Source organism: Centropristis striata, chromosome 11 (assembly GCF_030273125.1).
Source record: "Centropristis striata isolate RG_2023a ecotype Rhode Island chromosome 11, C.striata_1.0, whole genome shotgun sequence".
In the NCBI taxonomy this organism is placed as follows: domain Eukaryota; kingdom Metazoa; phylum Chordata; class Actinopteri; order Perciformes; family Serranidae; genus Centropristis; species Centropristis striata.
In genome coordinates this window covers 5485754-5510959 of record NC_081527.1, presented here as the reverse complement: position 1 = coordinate 5510959, position 25206 = coordinate 5485754, and the positions used below count along the sequence as shown (strand labels likewise).

The 25206-nt window shown below is 38.9% G+C and overlaps 1 protein-coding gene across 1 annotated transcript in view; it reads right to left on the bottom strand.

Moving 5' to 3' along the window:
- Positions 1-25206, bottom strand: part of LOC131980217 (uncharacterized) — a 175057-nt gene that overhangs the window by 20923 nt on the left and 128928 nt on the right. The window contains exons 6-8 of the mRNA XM_059344430.1: positions 14628-14884; positions 10012-10148; positions 3502-3623 (exon numbers count right to left, since the gene is read on the bottom strand). Coding sequence (XP_059200413.1) covers positions 3502-3623; positions 10012-10148; positions 14628-14884 — 516 coding nt within the window. The remainder of the gene's footprint in view (positions 1-3501; positions 3624-10011; positions 10149-14627; positions 14885-25206) is intronic.

The following is a 25206-nucleotide window of genomic DNA, read 5'->3' as shown; positions in this document are numbered from 1 at the left end:
GGCGAAAAAAAGGGAGGTAATGGCAGAAACAGTTACACAGACAGTGCTTCTAGCTACAAACCATTAGCCGACGTCAGCAGGAATCAAAACAAGCCAAACAATTAGTATAGAGACACAAGCGAGCTGTGTCTGATACTAACACCCAATAAATAACCGCGTGTGACGTGACTCGCCTTTTTTACAAATACAGCGCGGCTTTCAATTTGGTAATAGCATCTGCGACAAAGCCTACAGTGGCAATCGTAACGAAATTAATCTGAAAAATAAATCTCTCGCAGCCTAAGCTGATGGGTAATTTATTTTTAATGAAAAACTCTGGTCATTATGCAAGACATGCTCTCAGAAATGCTTTCGAGTGCTAGTTACGAGGCTGAATGCAAGGGATGAAGGGTGCAGCGTGCTTTTTTTTTCTTCTCCCCCTTCTAGTTATTCAGTGTCTCCAGGCCTTAAGAACATTTGTTATGTGGAGTTGCATTATGGGATCAGTTGCTGGGTGTGCATTTTCAAACAGTTAATGACTTGTCATACAGAGATGTGCACACACTCTAACACGTTCCAACGCGTCATTTTTCTTTCTTGAGCTGTCTCCGCACTCATTCATACAGACACAAACATGAACATCACAGGCAAAGACAAATCAACGTCATTGTTGTGGGATCACAGATTTAGTGGCAAAACAACAAAGACACAAGCAGAGAAAAAAACAACAACACAACAGATGGGCCAAGACGCGAAAATTATGGCGACGGAGCCGGCGTTGAATACTGAAGATGGAGAAATGAAACAGAGAGCAAAAAGATGGTGTCCAGGGAGACGCCGAGGAGCGGAGAAGATGATTTCTTTAATTGAGATAGAATCTGGTGAGGAGCACCATGATGCAGGAAAATATAGCAGTAGAGCAAGACGGATGGCAGGCAGTCTGAGAGGAGGCTCCAGTTTAATTACAATGTGAATAGCTGCTGTGTTACGATAACAGGCCGTGGAGGATTCACCTGCCTGCATGGTGAATGGGCACACTGTGGCTGTGTGAATAGCTCCAAACCACTGAACTCTATATGCTCCGCGCTTTGTATAAGACAATCCCTTCTTTTAATGAAAAAAAGAAGCTTTGAAGTACTGTATGTTTCTTTATGGTAGACTTCAATGCTTAGAAATAATCAATATAACCTCTAATGTAATTCCATGAAAAAAAAGCTGAGTTTACAGTTTGGGCGCATGTGATTCATTCATGAACATATGCAGTATTTGTGTATTTTGTCTTAAATAATGAACGTAAATCCAGTTTTATTAGGGATATTTTTACTTTGTGTGTGCTGGTACCCCAGTAAAACATGGTTAATACATGGTATATTAATCATATACAGTCATGGAAAAAATTATTAGACCGCCCTTGTTTTCTTCAATTTCTGGTTCATTTTGATGCCTTGTACAACTAAAGGTACATTTGTTTGGACAAATATAATGATGACAACAAAAATAATTAGCTATTTCACATGGTTTTCTTGATAATTATTTTGGTTATTATTATTTTGTTTATTATCAATAAACAAAATTGGTTGAAGGTGTTCCTCAGGGCTCAGTCTTAGGTCCTCTCTCAGCTGATATCTAGATATTTTCCATGGTTTTCTTGATAGTGATTTTGGTTATTATCAAAATAATCTAGGAAACCAATTGCACTAAAAAAGGTAAGTAAATATAACTGATAGTCTTAAGTTAGGTTTACTTGATATCTACTTGTTAAGTTTACTTTAAATCTAAGTCTATTTACTTAATTTTTTTAAGTTAATTCAACTTAAAAACAGCAAGTATTATAAACTTGATCTTTCTAATTGTTGCAACTTAAGTATGCCAAGTGAGTCTGACTTAACTGAACAGTTGTGTTGACTTATTTTTGTTAAGTTATTAAACTTAAAAATAGCAAGTATAATGAACTTGATCTTTCTAAGTGTACTAAACTGTGCTGCCTTCACAGCCCTACCAACACTGCTGCCACAAGAGTAGATTTTAAGTAAAGATTAACTTTGTCCAGAGCAGGAGTTGGCAGGAAAACAACTTCCTCTCGTTGCACACAGTAGCCACTGGACAGCAATCTGCAGCAACACTTTCACTTTAACACCCAGTGGTTTGATTGAGTTTTTAAGGCTGAGTAGAAGAGCTGAATAATAGCTTTGGGTTCTTTGGTTTCTGTTTGTAGGGTGTTTTAAGTCCAAGTTGTATTGACTCACATTGGTTGCTCTCCTTTTGTTTGTAGAGCATAAAGAGACGAACCAAACAGGCCCAAAATGTAATCTCCGAATCCATTGACATACATCCATCTGCTTTTAAAATAAGAATCTATCTCAATTCATATGCAGATATCGTCTGGACCTAAAACAACCTATTGGAAGTACTGATGAAGTTGCTGATCAGACTCTGAGGTCTTGAAACTATCAAATGGCTTTAACCCTTAATAGGGCACTCATTGAAATACTTGCAAATTCCAAATTTCAACCCTAGAGAATATTGGAGGATGTTACATACAGCCAGAATGTGTAAAAAAACATACGAAAATAATATTTTGAGAAAAGTTTACGAGATTAAAGTGGCAAATTACGAGACATTTTTTTGCAGATTTATGAGATTTAAAGTGGTGAATCTGGGAGAAAAAAGTCTCTTAAATCTGCAACTTTTTTTCTTGTAGATTTGCCTCTTCAATCTAGTAAATTTGCAACTTTTTTCTCGAAATATTACCTGAAGTTACCAAATATAGTTCTTTGCCCGATAAAGGGTTAAGAACGGGATGATTGTCTTTTTTAATACTGCCTGCATATCTGTTATCTGTTGGTTATGCCGGATCTCCAGAAAATTTGGCCCCAGAGCTTAAAAATGAGTCTGTTAGGTAAGGGGTTCAGATATTGTGTTCATGTTTGAACCAAAGAATTGGTGAATGAAAATCAAGTCACATTGCAAGCATAACCAAAACGTATAAAACCCACAATGTAGAGGACTCAAAATGTCTACCTTTGGTGCCATTTACTGGACATGTTAAAAAGATTCCACCCAGGGGAGTCTTACATAAATCAACCTGACCTTTTAAAACCAAGTGAGGCTTTGTTTCTATGTTCTTTTGTGCTTTTTTTTCTGACTAATCCCAATCTATAGCACAGCCGAGGCACTTGAAAGCACCTGGAACTTGCATTTAGTATCACCACATGAGCAGTGCCAAAATATAGTTCCAGGGACTTGTTCCCAAGGTGGGTGGTAAAGTGTTGGAACAAAAGCAGAACATGGGACAATGGCTTTACGTCAAATTATGTTTGTCACATTACTGCAGTGAAGAGAAGACAAATAGTCTGCACCAATTTGGATTGTCCCATTTTTATGTGAATAAAAGCTTGTTCCAGCAGAATTTCAAAGACGCTATTAAAATATTCCTGTTAAACATAGGGACTTTAAATTGTAGCTTTGGAACGGTCAAATACATCGACATAAAAGGTCATTTAAATACAAAAAAATACTGACCTGTCCGATGGAGGATGAGTCACACATGGCAGTTGTGTATTGCCTGTCCAGCTCGGGTGCATTATCGTTCAGGTCCAATGTCTCTATTGCAACCAGAACTCTGGACACCTGGCTGGGGTTGTCTGAAAGAACCAATCAGAAACAGGCAGCTTACAATATAGCACTGTAAGATGAATGCATAAGAGCTGTATTTAGAAAAAAAAAGTATGGATACAATTCCCCAAAGCAGAGAGATCAAGCTTTTTAGTCTTTGTCCAGAAACTTTCACAACACTTAAATCACATTGGCGAGCACACAATTGGCTCAATATACATGTACATATGTACAGTATATATATATATATATATATATATATATATATATATATATATATATACTGTACATATGTACAAAATGTATAAAGAAAACTGGATACAGCATGATAGGCGGGGCACCATTCATTCCTATGAAAATTGCTCATTGGTGCATGATGCTAAAATTTTAGACTTCGGTGTTCAATGTGACCCATACATGTATTATCATTTTCTGATCTGGCACCACGATCAGCCTAAAGACATTGTTTGTTAAAGCTTTCTAACATGCATATCACCATTAAGATAACTGATAAGATTGTTTTCTGATCCACTATGGTTATGGTTTGGTTTAAGGGCCATATGCAAATATTTCGCCTTTACACTGTTTATACTGGCAGCAATGCAAATTTGCAACAGTAGAAATACTTGTTCAATAAAAGGTTCAATACCTTTGTGCAGGCTGAGCACCTAAGTATAGTATAGGCACCATTCATTCCTATGAAAATTACTCTTTGGTGCATGATGCTAAAATTTTTGACTTTGGTGTGTAAAATTACCTGGATTTTCTGCATCTCTAGGGCTCACCCTCCAACCACTGGTATACAGTTAAATAATGTATATTTCTAGGGCTTTTATTGTGAAAGGTACGAACAGAAGGAGTGCTATTGAATGGAGTAATACAGTTTGCATTATCATTCTGACTGAGGTTGTCTGCAAGAACCAATCAGAAACAGGCAGCTTACAATATAGCACCTTTAAGATGGATGCAGGACAGCTGTATTTGGAAAAAAACATGAATTTAATTCCCCAAAGCAACAGCAGTGTGTGCTCACACAGAGGTGCCGTGTTTGCACCCCATTATATCCATGTCCTCATTGAGATCAAGCTTTTCAGTCTTTGTCCAGAAACTTCAACAGCACTCAAATCACATTAGCGAGGCCACAATTGGCTAAATATACAGAAGCACATTTGGTTTAATTTGGCTCGTGCTACGGCTTACAGGCTCCCAGCTGGAGTACGACTGATGCTTCCATAGCAGTCAAATTTTTCCACATCAAACTGTTCCGTTCTTAGCCAAACCATCTCACAGCGTCAAGTGTCTATGCGTGTGTGTTTCTAAGAAAGCGAGAGCGGGAGCAGAGGAGGGATGTAGAAAGCAGTCAATCTGCATGCAGTTACACAAGGGCGCAGTTTAAATGGATTGGCAGAGGGTCTCCCACACCCCATTCACTTGGATATACACACACACTCCAAACAAGAAGTTGTCGCAGCCACGCTTGAAACGCGGCGCGTCGTACTCTGAGCCGAACATTCACCGTTACATTTCAGGCTCAGACACAATCCGGGCTCAGCAGCTCACATCCTCACTCATTTATCTAAGCAGGCAACACAGTGGGCCGCACATTGTGTAAATTAAGACAAACACACACACACACACACAGACTGACAGACATAGACTCCCACACAATGTTCTCAAACCCAGAGCAGTAACACTGTGTCACGGATGACAGCGACTGCTTCCCTTTCGCTGAAAAGCTGAAAATGAGCTCTTGCTGCAGTGCTTCTGGGTGAGCTGGCCTGCCCGTGGCCATGGCAGGGCTCCTACTGTGCTTTATGTCAACACTGCCTCCAACAGTCTGTTTATTAGATAGAGCTCATTATTCAAGACAGGCACTCACTGTGCTGCCTTCACAGCCCTACCAACACTGCTGCCACAAGGAGCCCTGAGTAGATTTTAAGTAAAGATTAACTTTGTCCAGAGCAGGAGTTGGCAGGAAAACAACTTCCTCTCGCTGCACACAGTAGCCACTGGACAGCAATCTGCAGCAACACTTTCACTTTAACACCCAGCGGTTTGATTGAGTTTTTAAGGCTGAGTGGAAGAGCTATATAATAGCTCTGGACCTGTCAAGAGCGGCTATTACAACTTAGCCAAGATTTAGCAGGAGGCAGGTGAAACTGTCATCAAGTCTAAACGAGGGAATAGGTTGTCTGTCATTGCCTTTCAATGTGACCCATACATGTATTATCATTTTCTGATCTGGCACCACGATCAGCCTAATGACATCATTTGTTAAAGCTTTCTAACATGCATATCACCATTAAGATAACTGATAAGATTGTTTGCTGATCCACTATGGTTATGGTTTGTTTTAAGGGCTATATGCAAATATTTCGCCTTTACACTGTTTATACTGGCAGCAATGCAAATTTGCACCAGTGGAAATACTTGTTCAATAAAACTTCAATACCTTTGTGCAGGCTCAGCACACAAGTATAGTATAGAAAAAACTTGTAATTGTTGGCTACTATTTATAAAGAAAACTGGATACAGCATGAGAAGCGGGGCACCATTCATTCCTATGAAAATTACTCATTGGTGCATGATGCTAAAGTTTTTTAGTCAGCCTAATGACATCATTTGTTAAAGCTTTCTAACATGCATAGCACCATTAAGATAACTAATAAGATGATGGGTATGGTTTGGTTTAAGGGCTATACAGACGAGGGCGTGACGAATAAATGAGATGAAAATGTAAAAAATGTCCCTGCAAATATTTCGCCTTTACACTGTTTATACTGGCAGCAATGCAAATTTGCAACAGTTGAAATACTTGTTCAACAAAAGGTTCAACACCTGTTACTGTTGGCTACCATGTATAAAGAAAATTGGGCATAGCATGAGAGACTAGATAATTTAGTGTCTTTTTCTGGTAATTTTGTGTCTTTTTTTTGGTAATTGTGTGTCTTTTTCTAATAATTTTGTGTCTTTTTTTAGTAATTTTGTGTATTTTTGGGTCATTTTGTGTCTTTTTTTGGTCAATTTGATACTGCCTCCAGCGGCCCCCAGCTAATTTGAGTTTGAGACCCCTGCCCTATAAGGAACAAACCAACCAACCAACCAACCAACCAACCAACCAACCAACCAACAGACAAACCGAAACAACCAACCAAAAACATCACCTTATCCTTGGGGGAGGTACTAAAGTAATCCCTTCAAGAAATGTATTTTTTAAGACAGTAACTGGTCAGAATATCACAAGTTGTATCACAACTGTTACTCTAATGGGGTAAAAAACAACACATCATAAGGCCACACTTATCTGAACATAGGTCCTGTAGTTTGAGCCACATCCACCTTCTGCAATGGATTGTCACAATAGCACCACATGTTAATCCCCAGCTGTTTCAGAAGATTATTTTGCCATTAAAACAAAACTGAAACTATATATTCATGACCTTTTTTTCAGTTGGAAACAATGGGGCTTGAGACGAGTGCAACAGACAGATTAGGGGAATCGAAGAGTATTGAGAGATGAACCATTGTTAGTTTTGGTCTTTTCATGGCATTTGTAGACAATAACAAGAAATATACAATATTTCCAGCCTTAGCCTTTTAAACCAAACCGCATTACGTGTTTTGCTTCTCATGCAGTCGCTGCAGTCTTTGCTCTTGAACATTCCCCAATGTCAAGGCCACAGCTATGACTCTCCAGGGAGATCTCCAAATGGCTTGTCATTTATGTATTTATTTTTTCAGACACATGGTTGAAGGGTGGAGCTGATACGAATCACGAGGTGGATACACAAATAATTTTTCACCTTGTAGCATGTCTAGACATTTTTCACTGGGGTTGCCCAAGTGGGCCACTGACTGCATGAAGTAGATACACTTACATAAAACACTGATTTATTATTTCTGTCTCCATTATACTACTACTATACTATTTAACCCTTTATCGGGCGAAGAATATATTTGGTTACTTCTGTGGATATCAAAATGGGGTCCCCATGTCTCTCTGTGATTTCTCCAGCTAATCAGCAAAGATCAGGCTATGTCACAGACAGTGACACCATGACATCTGACCAATCAGTATGATAATAATATAATAATATTAACTTTATTGACTGTAAAAATTTTGAAAAAAAATCTGCAAGAAACAGTCGTACAAACAGAGTTATTCTTCAGTGACTTGTACCAGGAGAACTTGACTATTATTACTATAAATTGCAATTTTACTAGATTAAAGTGGCAAATCTACAAGAAAAAAAGTTGCAGATTTAAGAGATTTAAAGTGGCAAATGTGCGCAAAAAAAGTCACAGATTTATGAGAAAAAAGTGGGGAAAAAACAACTTTTTTCCTTGCAGATTCACCACTTTAAATCTCATAAATCTGCAATTTTTTTTCTCGTAGATTTGCCACTTTAATCTCGTAAACTTTTTTCTCAAAATATTACCCCCCTCCCCTGAGTCCGTATGTTGTTTTTACACATTCTGGCAGTATGTAATATCCTCCAATATTCTCTAGGGTTGAAATTTGGAATTTGCAAGTATTTCAATGAGTGTCAATAATAAGAGTCGCAATAATATCGTATCGTGACTCAAGTATCGGGATAAAATCGTATGGTGCCCTTCTAGCTAATATAAAACATCTCTTTGTTTCAAAGTTCATTCTTGAGCTTGGAACAAAACAACCACCTTGATCAAGCTAGGAAATAAATATTAAATACTACAAAAATATGAAATGGCATAAAGGTTTATACTAATGGGGCAACTTTTTGGAATTTTCTCTTCACCACTTTTTAAAAGCATATTTTGTTAGAAATTGAAAAATGAAGAAGAAAAGTTAACTAGCCTAACAAATAGGAAAGCTTTTTGAAAGGCTCATTTGCACAATAAGAAGAAACACAATGTAATGTATAAATAGAGTAGAGGCATTGTGCCAAAAATGTAATTTATGCTAAAAAAAACATAGCACACTGGTTCTAAACTGACCCAAAAAGGTGCATGTGTTGATCTGTTGCAGCTGTGGATGTGATGCATATGGATTACTGCCACCTGTTATTTTCATACAGTCCACTCTGTAGGAGTCTATGATATTCTATCTATACTATTGTGCATCTTCCCCCAGAGCAGCTGTAATGATCTACTCTGACCTCATACCAATCCCCCCTGGAAATGCATCTGTCGAAGGCCGCTTTAGAAAATAATTTTTTTCATCCTTATGTCTCCACCGCCTCTCATCATAACTGCGGCCTTGCTAAACGGACTTTACCATTGTGCTTTTATCTGCATTTCTTGTTCTTTTGTGATGTTCACCTGATTGAAAAACAACCTGTGAAGTGCCTCTATGTTTGTTGAAAATCCTTGCTTGGAAACTGAAAAGGTGTTTACTCGCTCGCAGCAACAGTGTGCCTGTAAAGCACTGGTTGTAATCGATTTGTTGCTTTAATTCTTTGTTTCCTGCTGAATCCTTATGAGAACAGATCTATGGCAGCATCAGATAACTCACACAGTATAGATCAATTGATCCTCAGGCAAGCTGTAACAAACTATTTGTAGCGCCAAACAGCATTCCCCTCATGGCTTGATGATTCGAGCGCTAAGCCGCTTAGTGAACTGCATCACACAGTGGATACTGTGCTTTTCAGATACCGCACAATTTACAGTTTACACTTCCATAAACCTCTTAAACTCTCATGCTCTATAAGTGGCTGCAGGTGTCAGTGGTGGCAAAATGTTGGTTTCATGGAAGAGTTTAAGCTCTGAATAAAAGACCCAATGGACGAGCTGGAACGTCTCAGTGTTAACCCTTAATAGGACACTCATTGAAATACTTGCAAAATCCAAATTTCAACCCTATAGAGAATATTGGAGGATATTACATACAGCCAGAATGTGTAAAAAAACCATACGGACCCGGGGGAGGGGGGTCATATTTTGAGAAAAAAGTTTACAAGATTAAAGTGGCAAATCTACGAGAAAAAAAACAACTTTATTATCCACTGAGTGGAAATTCCTCTTTGGTTTCACCATAGACATGTCTCAAAACAAACAGAATAAATAGCAAAAAAATAAAGAAAAAACATTTCAAGGATAGAAAAATATAAAATAGCCTACAGCAATAACTGTATTATGAGATTAAAATGGTGAATCTGCGAGAAAAAAAGTTGCTTTTTTCCCCACTTTTTTCTCGTAAATATATGACTTTTTTCGTGCAGCTTTGCCACTTTAAATCTCTTAAATCTGTGACTTTCTTTCTTGTAGATTTACCACTTTAATCTAGCAACTTTTTCTCGAAATATTACCCAAAATCCGTGTGGTGCTACGACCTCACACAGAGACATGGGGACCTCATTTTGGATATCCGCTGGAGTTACCAAATACGGTTCTTTGCCCGATAAAGGGTTAAGTGTTCAACGAGCGACCTCTGACCTCTCTGGGTGGCGATGACAGTGATGTTGTGCCAGTGCTCGCGCTCCCGGTCCAGCTCCATCGCCGTGGTGATGAGGCCGGTGTCCGGGGTGATGCGAAACAGAGCCTCCGGGTCGGACTGAGGATCAATAGAGAACCTGGAGAAAGAGAGAGTAATATATAAATAATAATAATACTGTTTTTCTCAATTGCTAAAACACTAATTCCTGTTGTGTGAATCAATTGCTCAGTTGTCTAAACTTATTCCCCGAATCGAACATCCTTTTGACAAAACCACTATCTTTATCTAGTAAAACACTATTTGCAGATCTCAGTCGTTCCTTTTGCAAAACTCTAAACACTATTCTCCTGCAGTAAGACACAGTTGTCACTGTGATGCACTGTGATACATAATGGTGACAACAAGTGACAAAACATGAACACAAATGAAACACATGTGTCATCCAGTGAACACAACCATTCAAAATTGATCACACTTGTTCCTCATCATGTCAAAACAACATTTGCCTCATGAGTATCTTATAATTCTTCATAATAGCATTACAAACACCTATAACCCACCCATTATGTCTTTGCCATGCCTTTATTAATCTTTTGTTTGCTTATTGATATTAAAATATACTTTATTGCTCATCTATTATAAGTTAACTATGCACTTGTTAACAGTTAACTATGCTTTTTGTAGCTAAAGGGATCTAAAGCGAGAACAATGCCATATTATTTTTTGTTCTGACCGCCGGGACCTTGAAAGTCACGTGACTTGGAACAAACCAATAGGAACAAATATCCATGGAATATCCACGGGATATGACTGTCATTAACTTGCATTGTAGCGAAATCCGTGTCAGTTGCACGGAAATTTGAGTGATTCCGTGGCTATTCCATGGCTTTGAGTTTGTCCATGTTTGTGAAATGTATTTGCTTATGTTGCGAGGTTATTTTTTTTTTCCTCCTTTCCTCCCCCCATGTTGTGCTGTATTTCTCTCTCTTCATACTCTGTCTTCCTGTCCTGTTTACCTTCTGTCATACTGTTTGTTGGTGTTTTATATGTTTGGACGGGCTGATGGCTTTTGTAAAGCACTTTGAGTTGCATTTATATGTATGAAAAGCGCTACATAAATAAAGTTTGATTGATTGATTGATTGATTAAGCGAATCCGTGGCTATTTCACGGATTCCTGTGAGATCAGGTTCTAGAATATACATATATATATATATATATATATATATATATATGTATAGGGTGGGAGGAGAGAGATAGTTGTGTTTGAGAAAAGGGAAGGTGAATGAAAGTGAAATGAGGACGGGGTGGAGAGAAGTATAGAAAGAAAGTGTGAAGGGAAGAGGCAAGCAGAGATGGCAGCGGGGTGCAGAGTGAAAGAAGCACACAGGGCAAGTGTGTGAGGCAGCGATAAGAAAGTCTGCATTCAAATGGCCAAAGAATTAATATAGGGAGATTATCGCAGCTGATAGGGGCTCTTTTGAAGTGCCACCGATTATCTAAATATCTCTATGAATATACCAACTATCATTCCTCCCCACACACTCACTCTTAGCACTTTTGCCCGTGCTAATTGGGACACGGTTTTCTATGGTTGTTACAGGCAAATCACTCGCCTCCCAGACAAAACCGACTGCAAACACAAGTGACAGGATTGGACCACAAAACCTTATGTGGTTACAATCGGCTCGAGGGAACGCGCAGCGGGCGTTTGGTCGGCTTACATTTGCTTGTTTAGCTTTCACTTTTGTTTCTTTTTTCGTTGAGTTTGATTTTTAAGTCCAAAAAACTAAACACCCCTTGATTAAAACAATCAATAATAAAAAAATAAAAAAAAAAAGCCCAAATCCTAGGCTCTTAAACATTAAATAAACTTAAGAAATATAACTCTCAGCAACATCTTGTGCTTGTTTTTCATTTAGCACTGTTTACTCCTCTGTGGTAGATAAAAACAGTATTCATCAACAGTATTGATGCTTTGAATTCTTAAGGAACATTTGGGGAAATATGCTTCTTCACTTTAATCTTAAGTGTTAGATGAGAAAATTGTTAAACTCTCTTATGCTCTGTATGCTCAATAAAAAGCTACAGGCAGCAGCTGATTAGCTTAGCTTAGCACAAAGACTGGAAACAGGGGGAAACAGCTAGCCTAGGCTCTATTCTAAGGTTATAAAATCCACCGACCAGCACCTCCGAAGTTTATTAGTTTTCCACGTTAACAACACAAAAAGAGCCAAGCTTACAACGGCGTATTAGGGCCAAGTATGAACATTTTTTAGATATACGGACCCGGGGGAGGGGGGTAATATTTTGAGTAAAATGTGGCAAATTTATGAGAAAAAAGTAGCAGATTTATGAGATTAAAAGTGTCAAATCTACAAGAAAAAAAGAAGCATCTTTATGAGGTTAAAAGTGGCAAATCTACAAGAAAAGTAGGAGATTTATGAGGTTAAAGTGGCAAATCTACAAGAAAAAGTAGGAGATTTATGAGGTTAAAGTGGCAAATCTACAAGAAAAAGTAGGAGATTTATGAGGTTAAAGTGGCAAATCTACAAGAAAAGTAGCAGATTTACAAGGTTAAAAGTGGCAAATCTATGAGAAAAAAGGAGCAGATTTATGTGATTAAAAGTGACAAATCTACAAAATTCGATGCTACTTTTAATCTCATAAATGTGCAAATTTTTTCTCATAGATTTGCCACTTTTTTCTCGAAATATTAACCCCTCTCCCGGGTTCGTATTTTTTTTTTCTTTTTCATACTTGGACCTAATACACCATCGTACAAGCTAACTCTCAACAAGAAAGCAAATTATCTTATTGATCATAAAGTATTCGACCAACATCACTTCACAAACCTTAATAAAGACTAAAACGAAGAACACAGTGAAAGGTAGTGGTAATTATTTAGCTAATTTAATGGAAGAACAAGTTGCCCATTGAGCGCTAGCTCTCAGTCGGCTCTACAAAGATGCTAGCAGAGACAGTGTTAAAAAAAACAGTTTGTAAAGACAACATATTTTCATATCTCACTCTGTAAAATAAGTGTGTATTTCAACCAAACCACAGTTGGTGATTGTTGAAACAGTGGAAAGACTAACTGAGACTGTTTTGGTGTGTTTTGTTTTGTTTCTGCCAAGTTTTAATGAAATGTGTTTTTACGATGAGTCAGCAAGGTACTTAAGCTAATCTAGTTCAGTAAAAGAAACAAACTTTTTCAAAATTTCAAAAGGAGTGCCATTGTAGTTTTCTGTTTGGTTCAGAAAATATGTCAAAGAATATCCTTTCTTGACATTTTATGAATTTAATTTGTGTTTTAATGTTGTTTATTTATATAAGAGAGCTTGTTAGCTTGTTTTAGCTAAAACATTTCCTCAAGAGGAACTATAGTTGTAGGGTTCTTAGTCACTACACTGGATGCTGTTGCTGTATATTAGTAGGAGTTGTGCAAGATTAGTAATAGTGATTTATGTATGTTTATTTAGCCAAAAAAAGCTAAGATAGCTTGTTAGCTTGTTTTAGCGAACACATGTCCTCCCAGCTGAAACTACAGGAGGAGGACGACAGACATTCAAAGCTTTATTCAAAAACAATGGAAAGACTTTAATGAATAATAATACTACTAATAATAATAATAATAATAATAATAATAATGCATTATATTTAAAGCACCTTTGAAAACACCCAAGGACGCTGTACAACAAAATATAAAATTAAAAACAAAACAAAAACAAACAGTGGCAACAAAATAAAACATCAGACAGTATTGAGATAGTGAGTGAGTGACTAAGGTGGGATATGCTTGTCTGAACAGCCAAAAATGCTACAAATAAAGAGTAACAATGTTTTATTTCGTTTTGATTACGGGTGAGCAGCGGCTACAAAGCACGCCAGCGTTCACTGGACCGAAAGTTGTATCATCCCATGAATGTATAGCTTTGAATGCTCATATGCTTAATCTATAAGAAATATACAAGACCTACAAAAGTTATATATGCACTGCAAAAAAAGAAAAGTTGGGTGAACTCAAAATTTCAAGGCAACAAACTTCGATAAAATTTCAAGTTGGACAATTAAACTTAATATTTTAAGTTCTGTTTTTGAGTTTGCTCAACTCTGAATTCAGATTTTTGTCAACTCAACACGATTGTAATGCCGCTATGAAATGTCAGCTAATGTTGTGACCACAACTTTGAGTTTGCATTGATACGCTAATGGCTACTCTTGTAGCTGTAACAAGCAGCGCCGCTAGCATCAGTTAGCCGCTAGCATCAGTTAGCCGCTAGCGTCAGTTAGCTGCTAGCGTCAGTTAGCCGCTAGCTTTCGCTAATGACCGAATTTCACCACTTTCCCGCATTTCACAACAAAGAAATAAGAGTTAGCAAAAAATATTGTCCCTTGTTGTGAACCCCAACTTAAAGATATAAGTAACAACAACTCACAAACTTGTTTTTCAGCAGACAACTGGCTTCCTTTGTTGTGCTAACTTACATTATTGCCCTAAATGTCAATAATTTATATTTCCAAGTTTTTCCAACTTAAATCACTGTTTTAGGCCAAAAAATACAAGTTGGCTTTTTTGCAGTGTGCAACATGAGGACAGAGGCGGATTACTGTACCTGATATTATTGGTAAGACCAGTATCAGGGTCTACAGCGCTGACCCGACCCACAGTACAGGCCGGCGGGCAGTTTTCAGAAACGTCCATGTGGTATCGGGCTCTGGAGAACCTCGGAGGCTCATCTGCATCCAGCACCGCTACTCTGATGGAGGCCCGGTCCTTGAAGGGGCCTCGACGCAAGAAGCGAGGGTCCACTATGGGGTTGAGGACCTCCACAGAGAAGGAATAAGAGCTCCGGCTCTCATAGTCGACCGCCTGGCGAGGACAACACAGAAGGGATAGTTAATTATGAGGGTAAAAATATTTAATGTTGGAGGTTTAAATATGCACTTACTGTGAAATGAGTAATGGTGACACTTTTTTAGTAGCAAGAAATTATGCAAAAGTCACATTGGATCCAATGAAGTGTCTTGTGCTTTCATTTGGTCCAATACTCAGACTAAATTTTCCACAGATAACTGCTAAATTTCATATCAAAAGCAAAGAGATGGCAAATAATGAATTATTCCTACAGATAACAGCTCGCAGAGGCTCGAGAATGGTCCCATACGAAATCAGCGGAGAATGATTTGGATTAAATAATACCATGGATACCTTACATGGCGAGGCGTTGGGAGTTTTGAAGTGCTACTTTGAAGGTTGTTGTGGGTGGATGCTTAGATGCTGGGTTCGTGTGAAGTAGGAAAAGACATTCATGAGGTGTTGATGTTACAGCATTGCCAATGAGATTCCTGATGCTCAAAGAGTTGACACTCTCACTGAAGTAAACTACATGTTTGGATGTTGGTTTCATATTGCCTAAAGTTGGCGTTGGGTGTATTCTCAACATGCTAAAACAAGAGGATATAAAGCTGGAGGGTTCTTTGTCACTACACTGGATGCTGCTGCTGTATATTCATAGGAGTTGTGCAAGATGAGTGATAGTGTTTTATGTATAAAACACAGTTAAATTTAAGTTGAAACAGCAAAACACTGACTTTTGATTTAACACTAGACACAAATAGAATCCTCTTGGGTCAATGTCCTGTGTTTGTTTGCCCCATCCATCCACATAGGGCAACTGGAGGCCCGGGGGCCGCATACGGCCCGCACCCTCACTTGAAGTGGCCCTCAGTACAACTAAATCTTAAAAGTGCAGTGTAAAAAGGCACAAAATTACTTCTTGCAATAAATGTTGTTCTGCTGTTCTTGCACTGAAAAAAAATAAATCACAGTAAGTGGTTATTTTTATTTGCTTCAAACCTTTTGTATTCCTATTTCTACCGTTAAACATGCATTTGAGCATGAAATATGTTAAGTTACTGCACTGTAAACATATTTAAAATTACAGTTTCATCATATCTGGTTAAGTGCATGGTCCTATATGTGGCCCTGTGGTAGTGAACATGAAAAGTTGTGGCCCCCTGCAGCATTTAAGTTGCCCATCCCTGGCCTAACATAAATGTAAATGTAGGTGGTACAGTAATACAATACAGTAATAAGCTGCTTGTACAAAAGCCCTAAATGATGTTTTTTGGGTGGGGATGGTGTGTTTATTTCGGTATGAAATTCTAAATAAATCAGAATAATGTTTACGTGTGGAGTGTAAACTGCCCCAAGGATGAAAAATTTCCCATAAAAATACTGAAGACATGACCCTATTGTGGTAGGCATCTTAATGCCAATATATTACATCTGATCGTCAAACATCTTTAGTTTAGTGGACACTTATGTAACTCTGTATGGGCTATACTGGCCGCTAACAGCTCATGTTTTAGTAGCTCGACCCAAAGTGTGTTTCTTATTTTGGTTGAAATTTGTCTACTTCCTCTGCATTCATTTCTGTCTCTGTTCAGCATCTTTCAGTCTGTCCTTACATCACATGCATGGCTCCTTTTTCTCCACACAAACTTGGCTATCAGTCAGATTTTTCATTTTATTTTAATTAACAAAGTATAAAGCTGCCAGGAACCGCAAATACAAAGAAAAGACACAGGTGTCTACGAAAATGTACCTTTTTATTTTTATTTTTACCATTTATACACAAAAAACAGCAGAAAAAATAATAAATAATAAAACTACAAAACAGTCTATTTGCATGTAAATTAAAAATAGTAATAGTTTTCAGTGTAGAAAGAAAATCCACATTTTAAAAGTGGTCTAGAAACATAAATGTCACACTGTGAAAGCTCCTATTATTGAACTTTCAACTGGCTTTCTCAGCTTGTCTACATATCATATATAAATAAAGATATTACTGTAAATAAAACGTGTATTTTCAATAAATAGATGGACTCCAGAGGGTTAATGGACGAAATTGAAATGACCTAGTTGTGTTGATGTTACAGCATTGCCAATGAGATTCCTGATGCTCAAAGAGGAAACACTTTCACATGTTTGGATGTTGGTTTCATATTGCCTAAAGTTGGCGTTGGGTGTATTCTCAACATGCTAAAACAAGAGGATATAAAGCTGGAGGGTTCTTTGCCACTACACTGGATGCTGCTGCTGTATATTCGTAGGAGTTGTGTAAGATTAGAGCTGCTATCTACATGCTGCACAGATGGATGTAACTATGAGCTACTTGGGATGTTTGCATTGAACGTTTTATCTCGCTCCAGCATTGTTTGGTGCTGCAGTGCTGGCAACACGCTTGGAACTGTGTTGGTGGATACCTGGCAGGTAGCGTGTTCTGTTGTAATGTTACAAACGTGTTGGTAGGAGTAGTGAGATGTAGTGGGAGTGAAACTTGGACAAACTTGTTCTTGTGAACATCCAGAATGGATTGGGGAGTTCACATTCAGAGAGGCAGAGCAGATTGGATATAGCTGAGGTGTTGACAAACAGTTGCCACGAGCAATTTTTCCTACGTTTCAAAATTGAAAAACAGAAACCGCCGAGTTTTCTCATAAAAACCCGCCTTTGTTTAGAACATCATCTCCATCACCATGGTGACTCTACTGTCACCATGGAGACTCGTACCTGGCTATGAGAAGCGTTAAAAATTCCTTTGTATCCTTGCATCTCCACAGGTACAAGAGATTTCATTTGGGATAAGGGGCTCAGGCCCCAGCGATTGTTTGTTACGGCGAAGTTATGAAGTCTATTTGTCTGAGGTGTCTTTGTGATTGCGTGCCATGCTCCCACCAGCGGGACGCCTCTGAAGAGAAAAGATAGCCTCTGATCTGGTTTGCCCAGATGATTGTTAAGCAAGGGCAGACTCACATACGTCCGCTGTCTCTCACACACCCTGAACATACACCCGCTATTGATTACGTTCCTGAAATGCAACATGTTTCAGGGCTGGGTTCAAAATACCTGTTTGAGGTTTTGTATTGTGGGCTTATGTGCAAGTACAAGTGGTTCTTTTGAGCCTGCGTGTCCTCAGATCCTCTGTCAGTATGTGTGTGTCCTTAAAGTAAGTGCGCATATGAATCCTCTCAGTGTGATTGGCACAGAGAACCGTGTTGGACAGAGGATAAATAGGCTCCCTGGCTATGCAGAATATTCGCTGTCAGATTCAAACAGGGAGAAAAAAATCATTCTGAGGATCCCAGCGGCAGTAGGAATATTGATATCCTCTCGCTTTCGCTCTCTCCTTCCTTTCTGATCTCTCTTTTTCTATTTCTCCGTCTCTTTTCTTCCCTCTCTCTGAGCTGTAAACCAGAGTAAACTGCTTTACAGAAAATCAGCAGTTTTAGAAAGAGGTGAAGATTGATTTAAGATTATGCAGAGAAAAGGGCGAATTGAAAGACGTTGAAATGTAGGCAATTTGGGGAATATCTCTGCAGAAAAGATAAATAAACAAGAAGAATTGTGTGTGGAGGGAGAGAGTGTGTGGACGGGGGGGTTGAGGTGGGGAGAAGGAGAGAAAAGGTTCTCTAACGGGGTCCCCATTACAAGGAGAGAGAGACAATCTGTCTGAGGAGGAGAGGTGTCACTTACATTGTGAGCACACACTCATCACCCCCCGCCCTCCTTCTATCCAGCACTCCATCACTCTGCCTCCCCCCACACACTCCATCACCCCCCCGCCCCCCTCTGCCCATCTTTTTTCTCCTCCTGTGTGTGCGACAGGGGCCAGCTCTGACAAACCGCAACGCACACACTCATCCTTCTCTCTCATACGCTCCTACGGGAAGCACTTATCACACAGAACCCGAGCCGCTTTTTCTATTTCTCTGTCTGGTGCACGTGTGTCCACAGCTGCGAACATTTCTCACAAATATAGTTTTTTTTTTCACCCCAACAATTGCTCTGAGGCTATAAAATTTTGTAATTTTCCACGTTAACAACACAAAAAGAGCCAAGCTTACGACGGCATACTAGGGCCAAGTATGAAAAAGATAAATAAAATATGGACCAAGGGGAGGCAGGTGTATTTTGAGTATATTTTGAGCAAAAAGTGGCAGTTTCTCTATGAGAAAATCGTAGCAGATTTATGAGGTTGAAAATGGCAAATCTACAAGAAAAAAGTAGCAGCTTTATAAGGTTAAAGTGGCAAATCTATGAGAAAAAAGTATCAGATTTATGAGGTTGAAGCGGCAAATCTACAAGAAAAAAGTAGCGGCTTTATGAGGTTAAAGTGGCAAATCTACAAGAAAAAAGTATCAGATTTATGAGGTTGAAGCGTCAAATCTACAAGAAAAAAGTAGCAGATTGTGGCAAAAAGAAGTGACAAATCTACGAGATTTGATTGACACTTTTAATCTCATAAATCTGCGACTTTTTTCTCATAGATTTGCCACTTTTTTCCCGATATATTAACCCCCTCCCCCGGGTTCATATTTTTTTTTTCTTTTTTATACTTGGACCTTATACACCATTGTACAAGCTAACTCTCAGCAAGAAAGCAAATTATCTTATTTATCATAAAGTATTCGACCAACATCGGTCCACAAACCTTAATAAAGACTATAACGAAGAACACAGTGAAAGGTAGTGGTAATTATTTTGCTAATTTAATGGAAGAACAAGTTGCCCATTGAGCTGTAGCTCTCAGTCGGCTCTACAAAGATGCTAGCAGAGACAGTGTTGGAAAACAGTGTGTAAAGACAACATATTTTCAACCAAACCACAGTTGGTGATTGTGGAACTTGCTGTGTTTAAGGCCCTGTTTGGATGGAGATGATCTGGACAGAAAAAGCAAAAGTGGACATTTAAAATTCCCCTCAGCTATTAAACTTTTCACACAGAAACCGTCAGAGTCCTACAGAAGAGGATTAGGGCCAGATAGGAGAAATTATGAGAATAAGGTTTACTTTTTGAGTTTGGTAAAGTAGACTGCAAGCTACAACCTGATTTTCCTCAATATGTCTAATATATGTCTAAAAAATCCACATAAATGACATAAAAGCAGATTTTCCCTGAACAATAGTTGTAGTAGCGACTACCAAGAATAGCTCATTTATGTGTCGGGGTATTTTAGTTCTACTACACCCTTAAACATTGTGGTTATTGATCATTTTATGACATTGATGAGAATCCGGTTGTAGCTTGCAGTGTTCAGATAGACGGCAGTTTCTGTAGAACAATGTTCCTGTGATGACTTACTGACACAGGGACAATGAATCTGTGAATATTTTTCCAACTTCACCGAACACAAGTTGACTTTATTCTCGACATTTCATCTTTTTTCTCTAAGTGCTTAATGAAGGCTTTCTGTAGAGGCCTTAGTCTGTTGACGGTGCAAAAAAAAGTCACCTAAACAGTGTGAAAGTTGCGTGATCAGCACCATGGACAGCTCTACATGATCAGCACCTACATGATCAGCACCATGGACAGCTCTATATGATCAGCACCTACATGATCAGCACCATGGACAGCTCTATATGATCAGCACCTACATGATCAGCACCATGGACAGCTCTACATGATGAGCTCCATGGACAGCTCTACATGATGAGCTCCATGGACAGCTCTACATGATCAGCACCATGGACAGCTCTACATGATGAGCTCCATGGACAGCTCTACATGATCAGCACCATGGACAGCTCTACGTGCCAAACAAGCAGGACTGCAACATTTTATTCTACTCTTTCACATATCTATCACTGGATAGTGATAAACATACAGCGAAAAGGACCCAACATTTCTGCCCACCTTATAAGCTGGAAGAAAAATTCAGGCAAAAAACTTTGACAGAAATGATGATTGAGCTCCTCATCCTGCGCCCGTCTTAACTTAATAAAATTCAAAGTACTGCATAGAATGCATTTCAGCAAAGTAAAACTAGCAAAGATTTTTCCTGCCAGTAGTGAAGCTTGCAATAGATGAGCCTTCGTCCCAGCTGACTTAGCCCAGACTTTCTACTTGCTGGTCATGCTCCAAGCTAACAGGGTTCTGGAAGAGCTTTTTCAAGATCATGTCTTGTATGTCATGTATGTTGTGGATGGACTCTTAATTTTACTGTACAAGTGTTGTGTCAGTGTCTATGATTGTATATGTGTTGTGACTGTATTGACGGTTGTTGTTGTTGTTGTTGTTGTTGTTGTTGTTGTTTTGTTTTATTGATGATCTCGGAGAATGGACAATTTGATTTAATGTTTGGACTCCAGGAAGAATAGCTATGCTAATGTGCTGGTGCTAATGGAGATCAAACAAACGAACGAACAAACGAAAAAACTAATTGTCTGCTCATTGCTATTTTTGGAGTTCCCTCAAATTATTCAGAATTCAGTAAGCAGACATTAAATGTTTTAGCTTTTGCCTCTCTGATTGTCTGCAGGCGTATCCTTCTACACAGGAAGTTGCCTAAACCCCCAGCAGAACTATCTTTGCAGACTGACCTAATGTCATTCCTTAAATTAGAAAAAAATCAACTTTTCACTCCAAGGGTCAACTGAGAAATTCTATACTACATGGCAGCCTCTTATCTCATATTTCGATAATGTAGCTACAACTCCTACGGTGTAGGAGTGAGCAACACTAACTGTTTTTTTGTCCAGCTGTGCTCTTACATCAATATGAATGTACAAATGTAAGGTGGTTGATGAGATATTCTGTTAGAAAAGGGAAAATGTTTTTTAAATGTTTTCTACTTGTTTGTTTGTTTGTTTATTTGAGCGGGGGGGAAATCATGCATCTATTTGTAAAGGTCATGTAACATGATGTGATGTCTTTCAATAAACAGCTCTATAAAAAGGAAAAAAGAAATGATGATTGAATGTTTACATGTTCTAAATTGATCTCCTCATGTTGCTGCTGTACCAACAGGCCCACTTGGCTGACAGAGCTTTATCTTGACTAATTGTTGACATGTTGTCTTATATTGATGAGCTTTACACTCTGTTTACTGATTAGATGGGCTTTACTATTTGTCGTTGTCCATTGACAGGGGCAGCTGATTTAATGCTGCTGTGGCATAATATGAAGGGAGGAAACATGAGCAGCCCCGGGGCTTAAAGGAATATTAAGGTGTCTCTGCAAACACCTCAACACTGGACGGGGTTTCTACTACTTTAGCATTTCTACTGCTGCCATTCTCAGTTTTTCATACCCCATACTGCCCACAGTAGTGAGAGCGTAATGCTGTATTTATATGCCAGGGGAGTGAGTGTGTGAGGAGGTTGTGGTGGAGTGAATTTGACATTGACTCATAACACAGGTGTCCCATGGCATGTCATAGATTTTGCACAAAGCTCACTGCATCTAGTGAAGAGAATTTCTGTTATGCAAGTCATTTTTGACTCCTTCCATTTCTCTTTTAGAGGCTGACCATGATGGATTTTTTTTAGAAGGATACCGATACTGATTTTAGAATAGGAGCTGACACAGATTAGCATTATGGTGGCCGATAAAGTGAAGTTTTGAGTTGATGAGCAGCCAGCAGTCCTCCTCTTCTTTTTCACCTCTTGCTGTTTAACTGCACTTTTTGTTGCATTACAGCCACTGAGCAGTTAATCAGTGGAACAACGTGAAACCCACATGACACTTTGTTTTGCTCCATTCAGAGTGCTGGGAGAGAATATCACCATATTTCAGGGTGTTTTTGCAATAACAATATTCTTTAGGATATGACAAAATACTGGTTAATATATTAAAAATGTGGGGTTTTTAAAATTATTTTCGAGTCTGTATGATAAAAAATGATACAAGAGAAAAATCAACCATGAATCTATATTGAAAAGTGACAATCCCAACAAAAAATTACTCTTGAATGTAGAAATAAGTCTATTTAGCCTGCCTATCTTTCAGAGTTTTAAAGTGCGTTACAAGGTTCGATTTTCCAATAATATTGGAATAGTTTCCAGCGAATATCAATGTTCAACGTGTATATGGTGTGCGTACGTTATGAAAAGTAAGTGTTTTATGGAGTTGCAGACGTTGTTGTAGCGCGATTAGCATGCTAAGCGGATACTTAGCTTTATTCACTTCTTATGTTGCATTACTATGCAATTCTGGAATGACATTCATGTTGCTTAGCGTAATGCCCATAATCATCTAATATGAGATACTTACATACAATATAGTATATCAGCTAACTGGGTTCATGTTAATGTACTTTTAGTGCAGCATACTGCGTAATGTGCTATCTCACGATTAGCATGCTAACGAATACAAACTTCCTACGGGCACTGCACTAGTTTTCATTAATATAAACACATGCTGAGAATATGTGTGCAAGCAAGCGCTTAAATGATAGTTTGAATTCATTTAAATGATCACTGATCCACTGGGTCCAGCTTCTAAAATGGGAGGATTAGATGATTTTCTCAGTTTTATATCATTGTGTTTTGAATATTGTACCGTTTTGGACTGTTGGTTAGACAAAATGAGCCTTTGAAGACTTTTGTGCTGTGGTAGAAATTGTCATGGGCATTTTATATTAACTGAGAGTGAAAAAAGAAATGTTTTAGCCCTGGTTCATATTTAATGCTGCCTTCCTCTAACACACCCACACGCTCTACAAGCGTCCTTCTCCTGTCCCGCCATGCTCCCAGTGTCCTTTTTGAAATTCAGATTTCTCTATACAATTTCCCTTTTAAATTCCCTTCACAGTTAGCAGAAATTAATTAGCTAACCTGCATGCTAGACTGGCGATACATAATACATCTCTTCTCCGAGAGGCCGACCCATCGGCGTGCATGCTCTATTGAGAATGTGTGTGTGTGTGTGTGTGTGTGTGTGTGTGTAAGTGCATTCCAGTAAATGTACATTACTGCAGGGCGAGGCTTCAAATCACAGAGGTGGTGCCTCTCCCTGACTCCTCAATAAATGATGTAAAATAAGAAGAATGCATACTGGTGCCAATACCTATGAATGTGTGTGTGTGTGTGTGTGTGCCACAGATTGGGTCTGGTCTGCAGTGTGTGTGTGTGTGTGTGTGTGTGTGCTTGTGTGTTCTGCACCCTGCTGTCCTTGGCAGCTTGAGTTCTTTCTTGATTGTGTGCATTCTAAATCAAGATCATACATCACATTTGTCTGATGACAAACGCAGCTTTGGACATTTCTGCCAACAAGCACAACTGCAGAGTTGAGAGAACAAAGGCTCTTCTAAATCTCCCTTTTGACTTTGTTCTTCCTCTGCCGCCATCCCTTCCCTCTGTCACTCGTCTCTTGTCTTCTGTCTTATTCCACTCTCAGATGTCCCATGTCTTCCATTATTTTTTTCCAAGTCATGTGCAAGACATTGGTCTCTCTTTTCCCTTTTTCTTTTCTCTCTCTCTCTCTCACTCTCCCTCTCTTCTTTTCCCTTCTGAGGAGATTAACACAATCTCTCCTCCGCGTGAGAAAACAAACACAGATAATCCTGGGCGCGCTGCTGGCGTGTGACCGAGGATTAGCCAGCCGTTTTAAGTGAGAGCATATGGAAATAATAACGGCAAACTGACACATGCGCGAGCGAGCTTGTCCCCCAGGTAAGAGGAATGAAAGGCGCACAAATAGCAGGCTTACACAGCTCACAGCACCCCCCAAAACATACCTCAAAAGGGAACCTCCTGAATCGGGATACTGCTGGATTCGTATTAATGATGTTGTGACATGCCTTGTGTTGCATCTAGTGATCCGACTTTGTTATATCCATGCTATTAAATTCAGTCTACATGTGTAATGAGGTGTTGTGAAACCGGCGCATTATCCCAGTTTGTTTTTAAAGTTTCCTCGCTGCATCAGTGGCTATAAATATAAATGCTGCCACAATCCAAAGAGCCTTTATTAAATCACCACGTCTGATTTGCATGTTAAATACCTGCGTCCATCAGCTGATGACAAGACCTTCTATGTCTTTTCCTTTACTTCTAATTGCCCCTCATTGTAGCATCTCATTAGCTTTTGATTAGTTGATTGATTTCAAAGCAACCCGGACCATGTCAGGGCTCCTGTGAGTGGCGCCCTCTGGCCATTAGGGGGCACTGCTGCAGAGCGGAGTCAAGGAGCTACTGTACTGGAGAGTGTTATGCTAATTCTTCAATTACCTGCTACTTACACTGTGGCCTTGCTCACACGCTGTATCAAAAATCTATTAGCAGCAATATGTACTTTCATTATGAGCAATATGCGAGAAGTAAATAATCGGAGGGGAGCTGACCGGTCAGAGGGAGGAGAGGAGAAGAAGAGAATGAAAGAGTGTGACAAGTTCAAATATAATACAT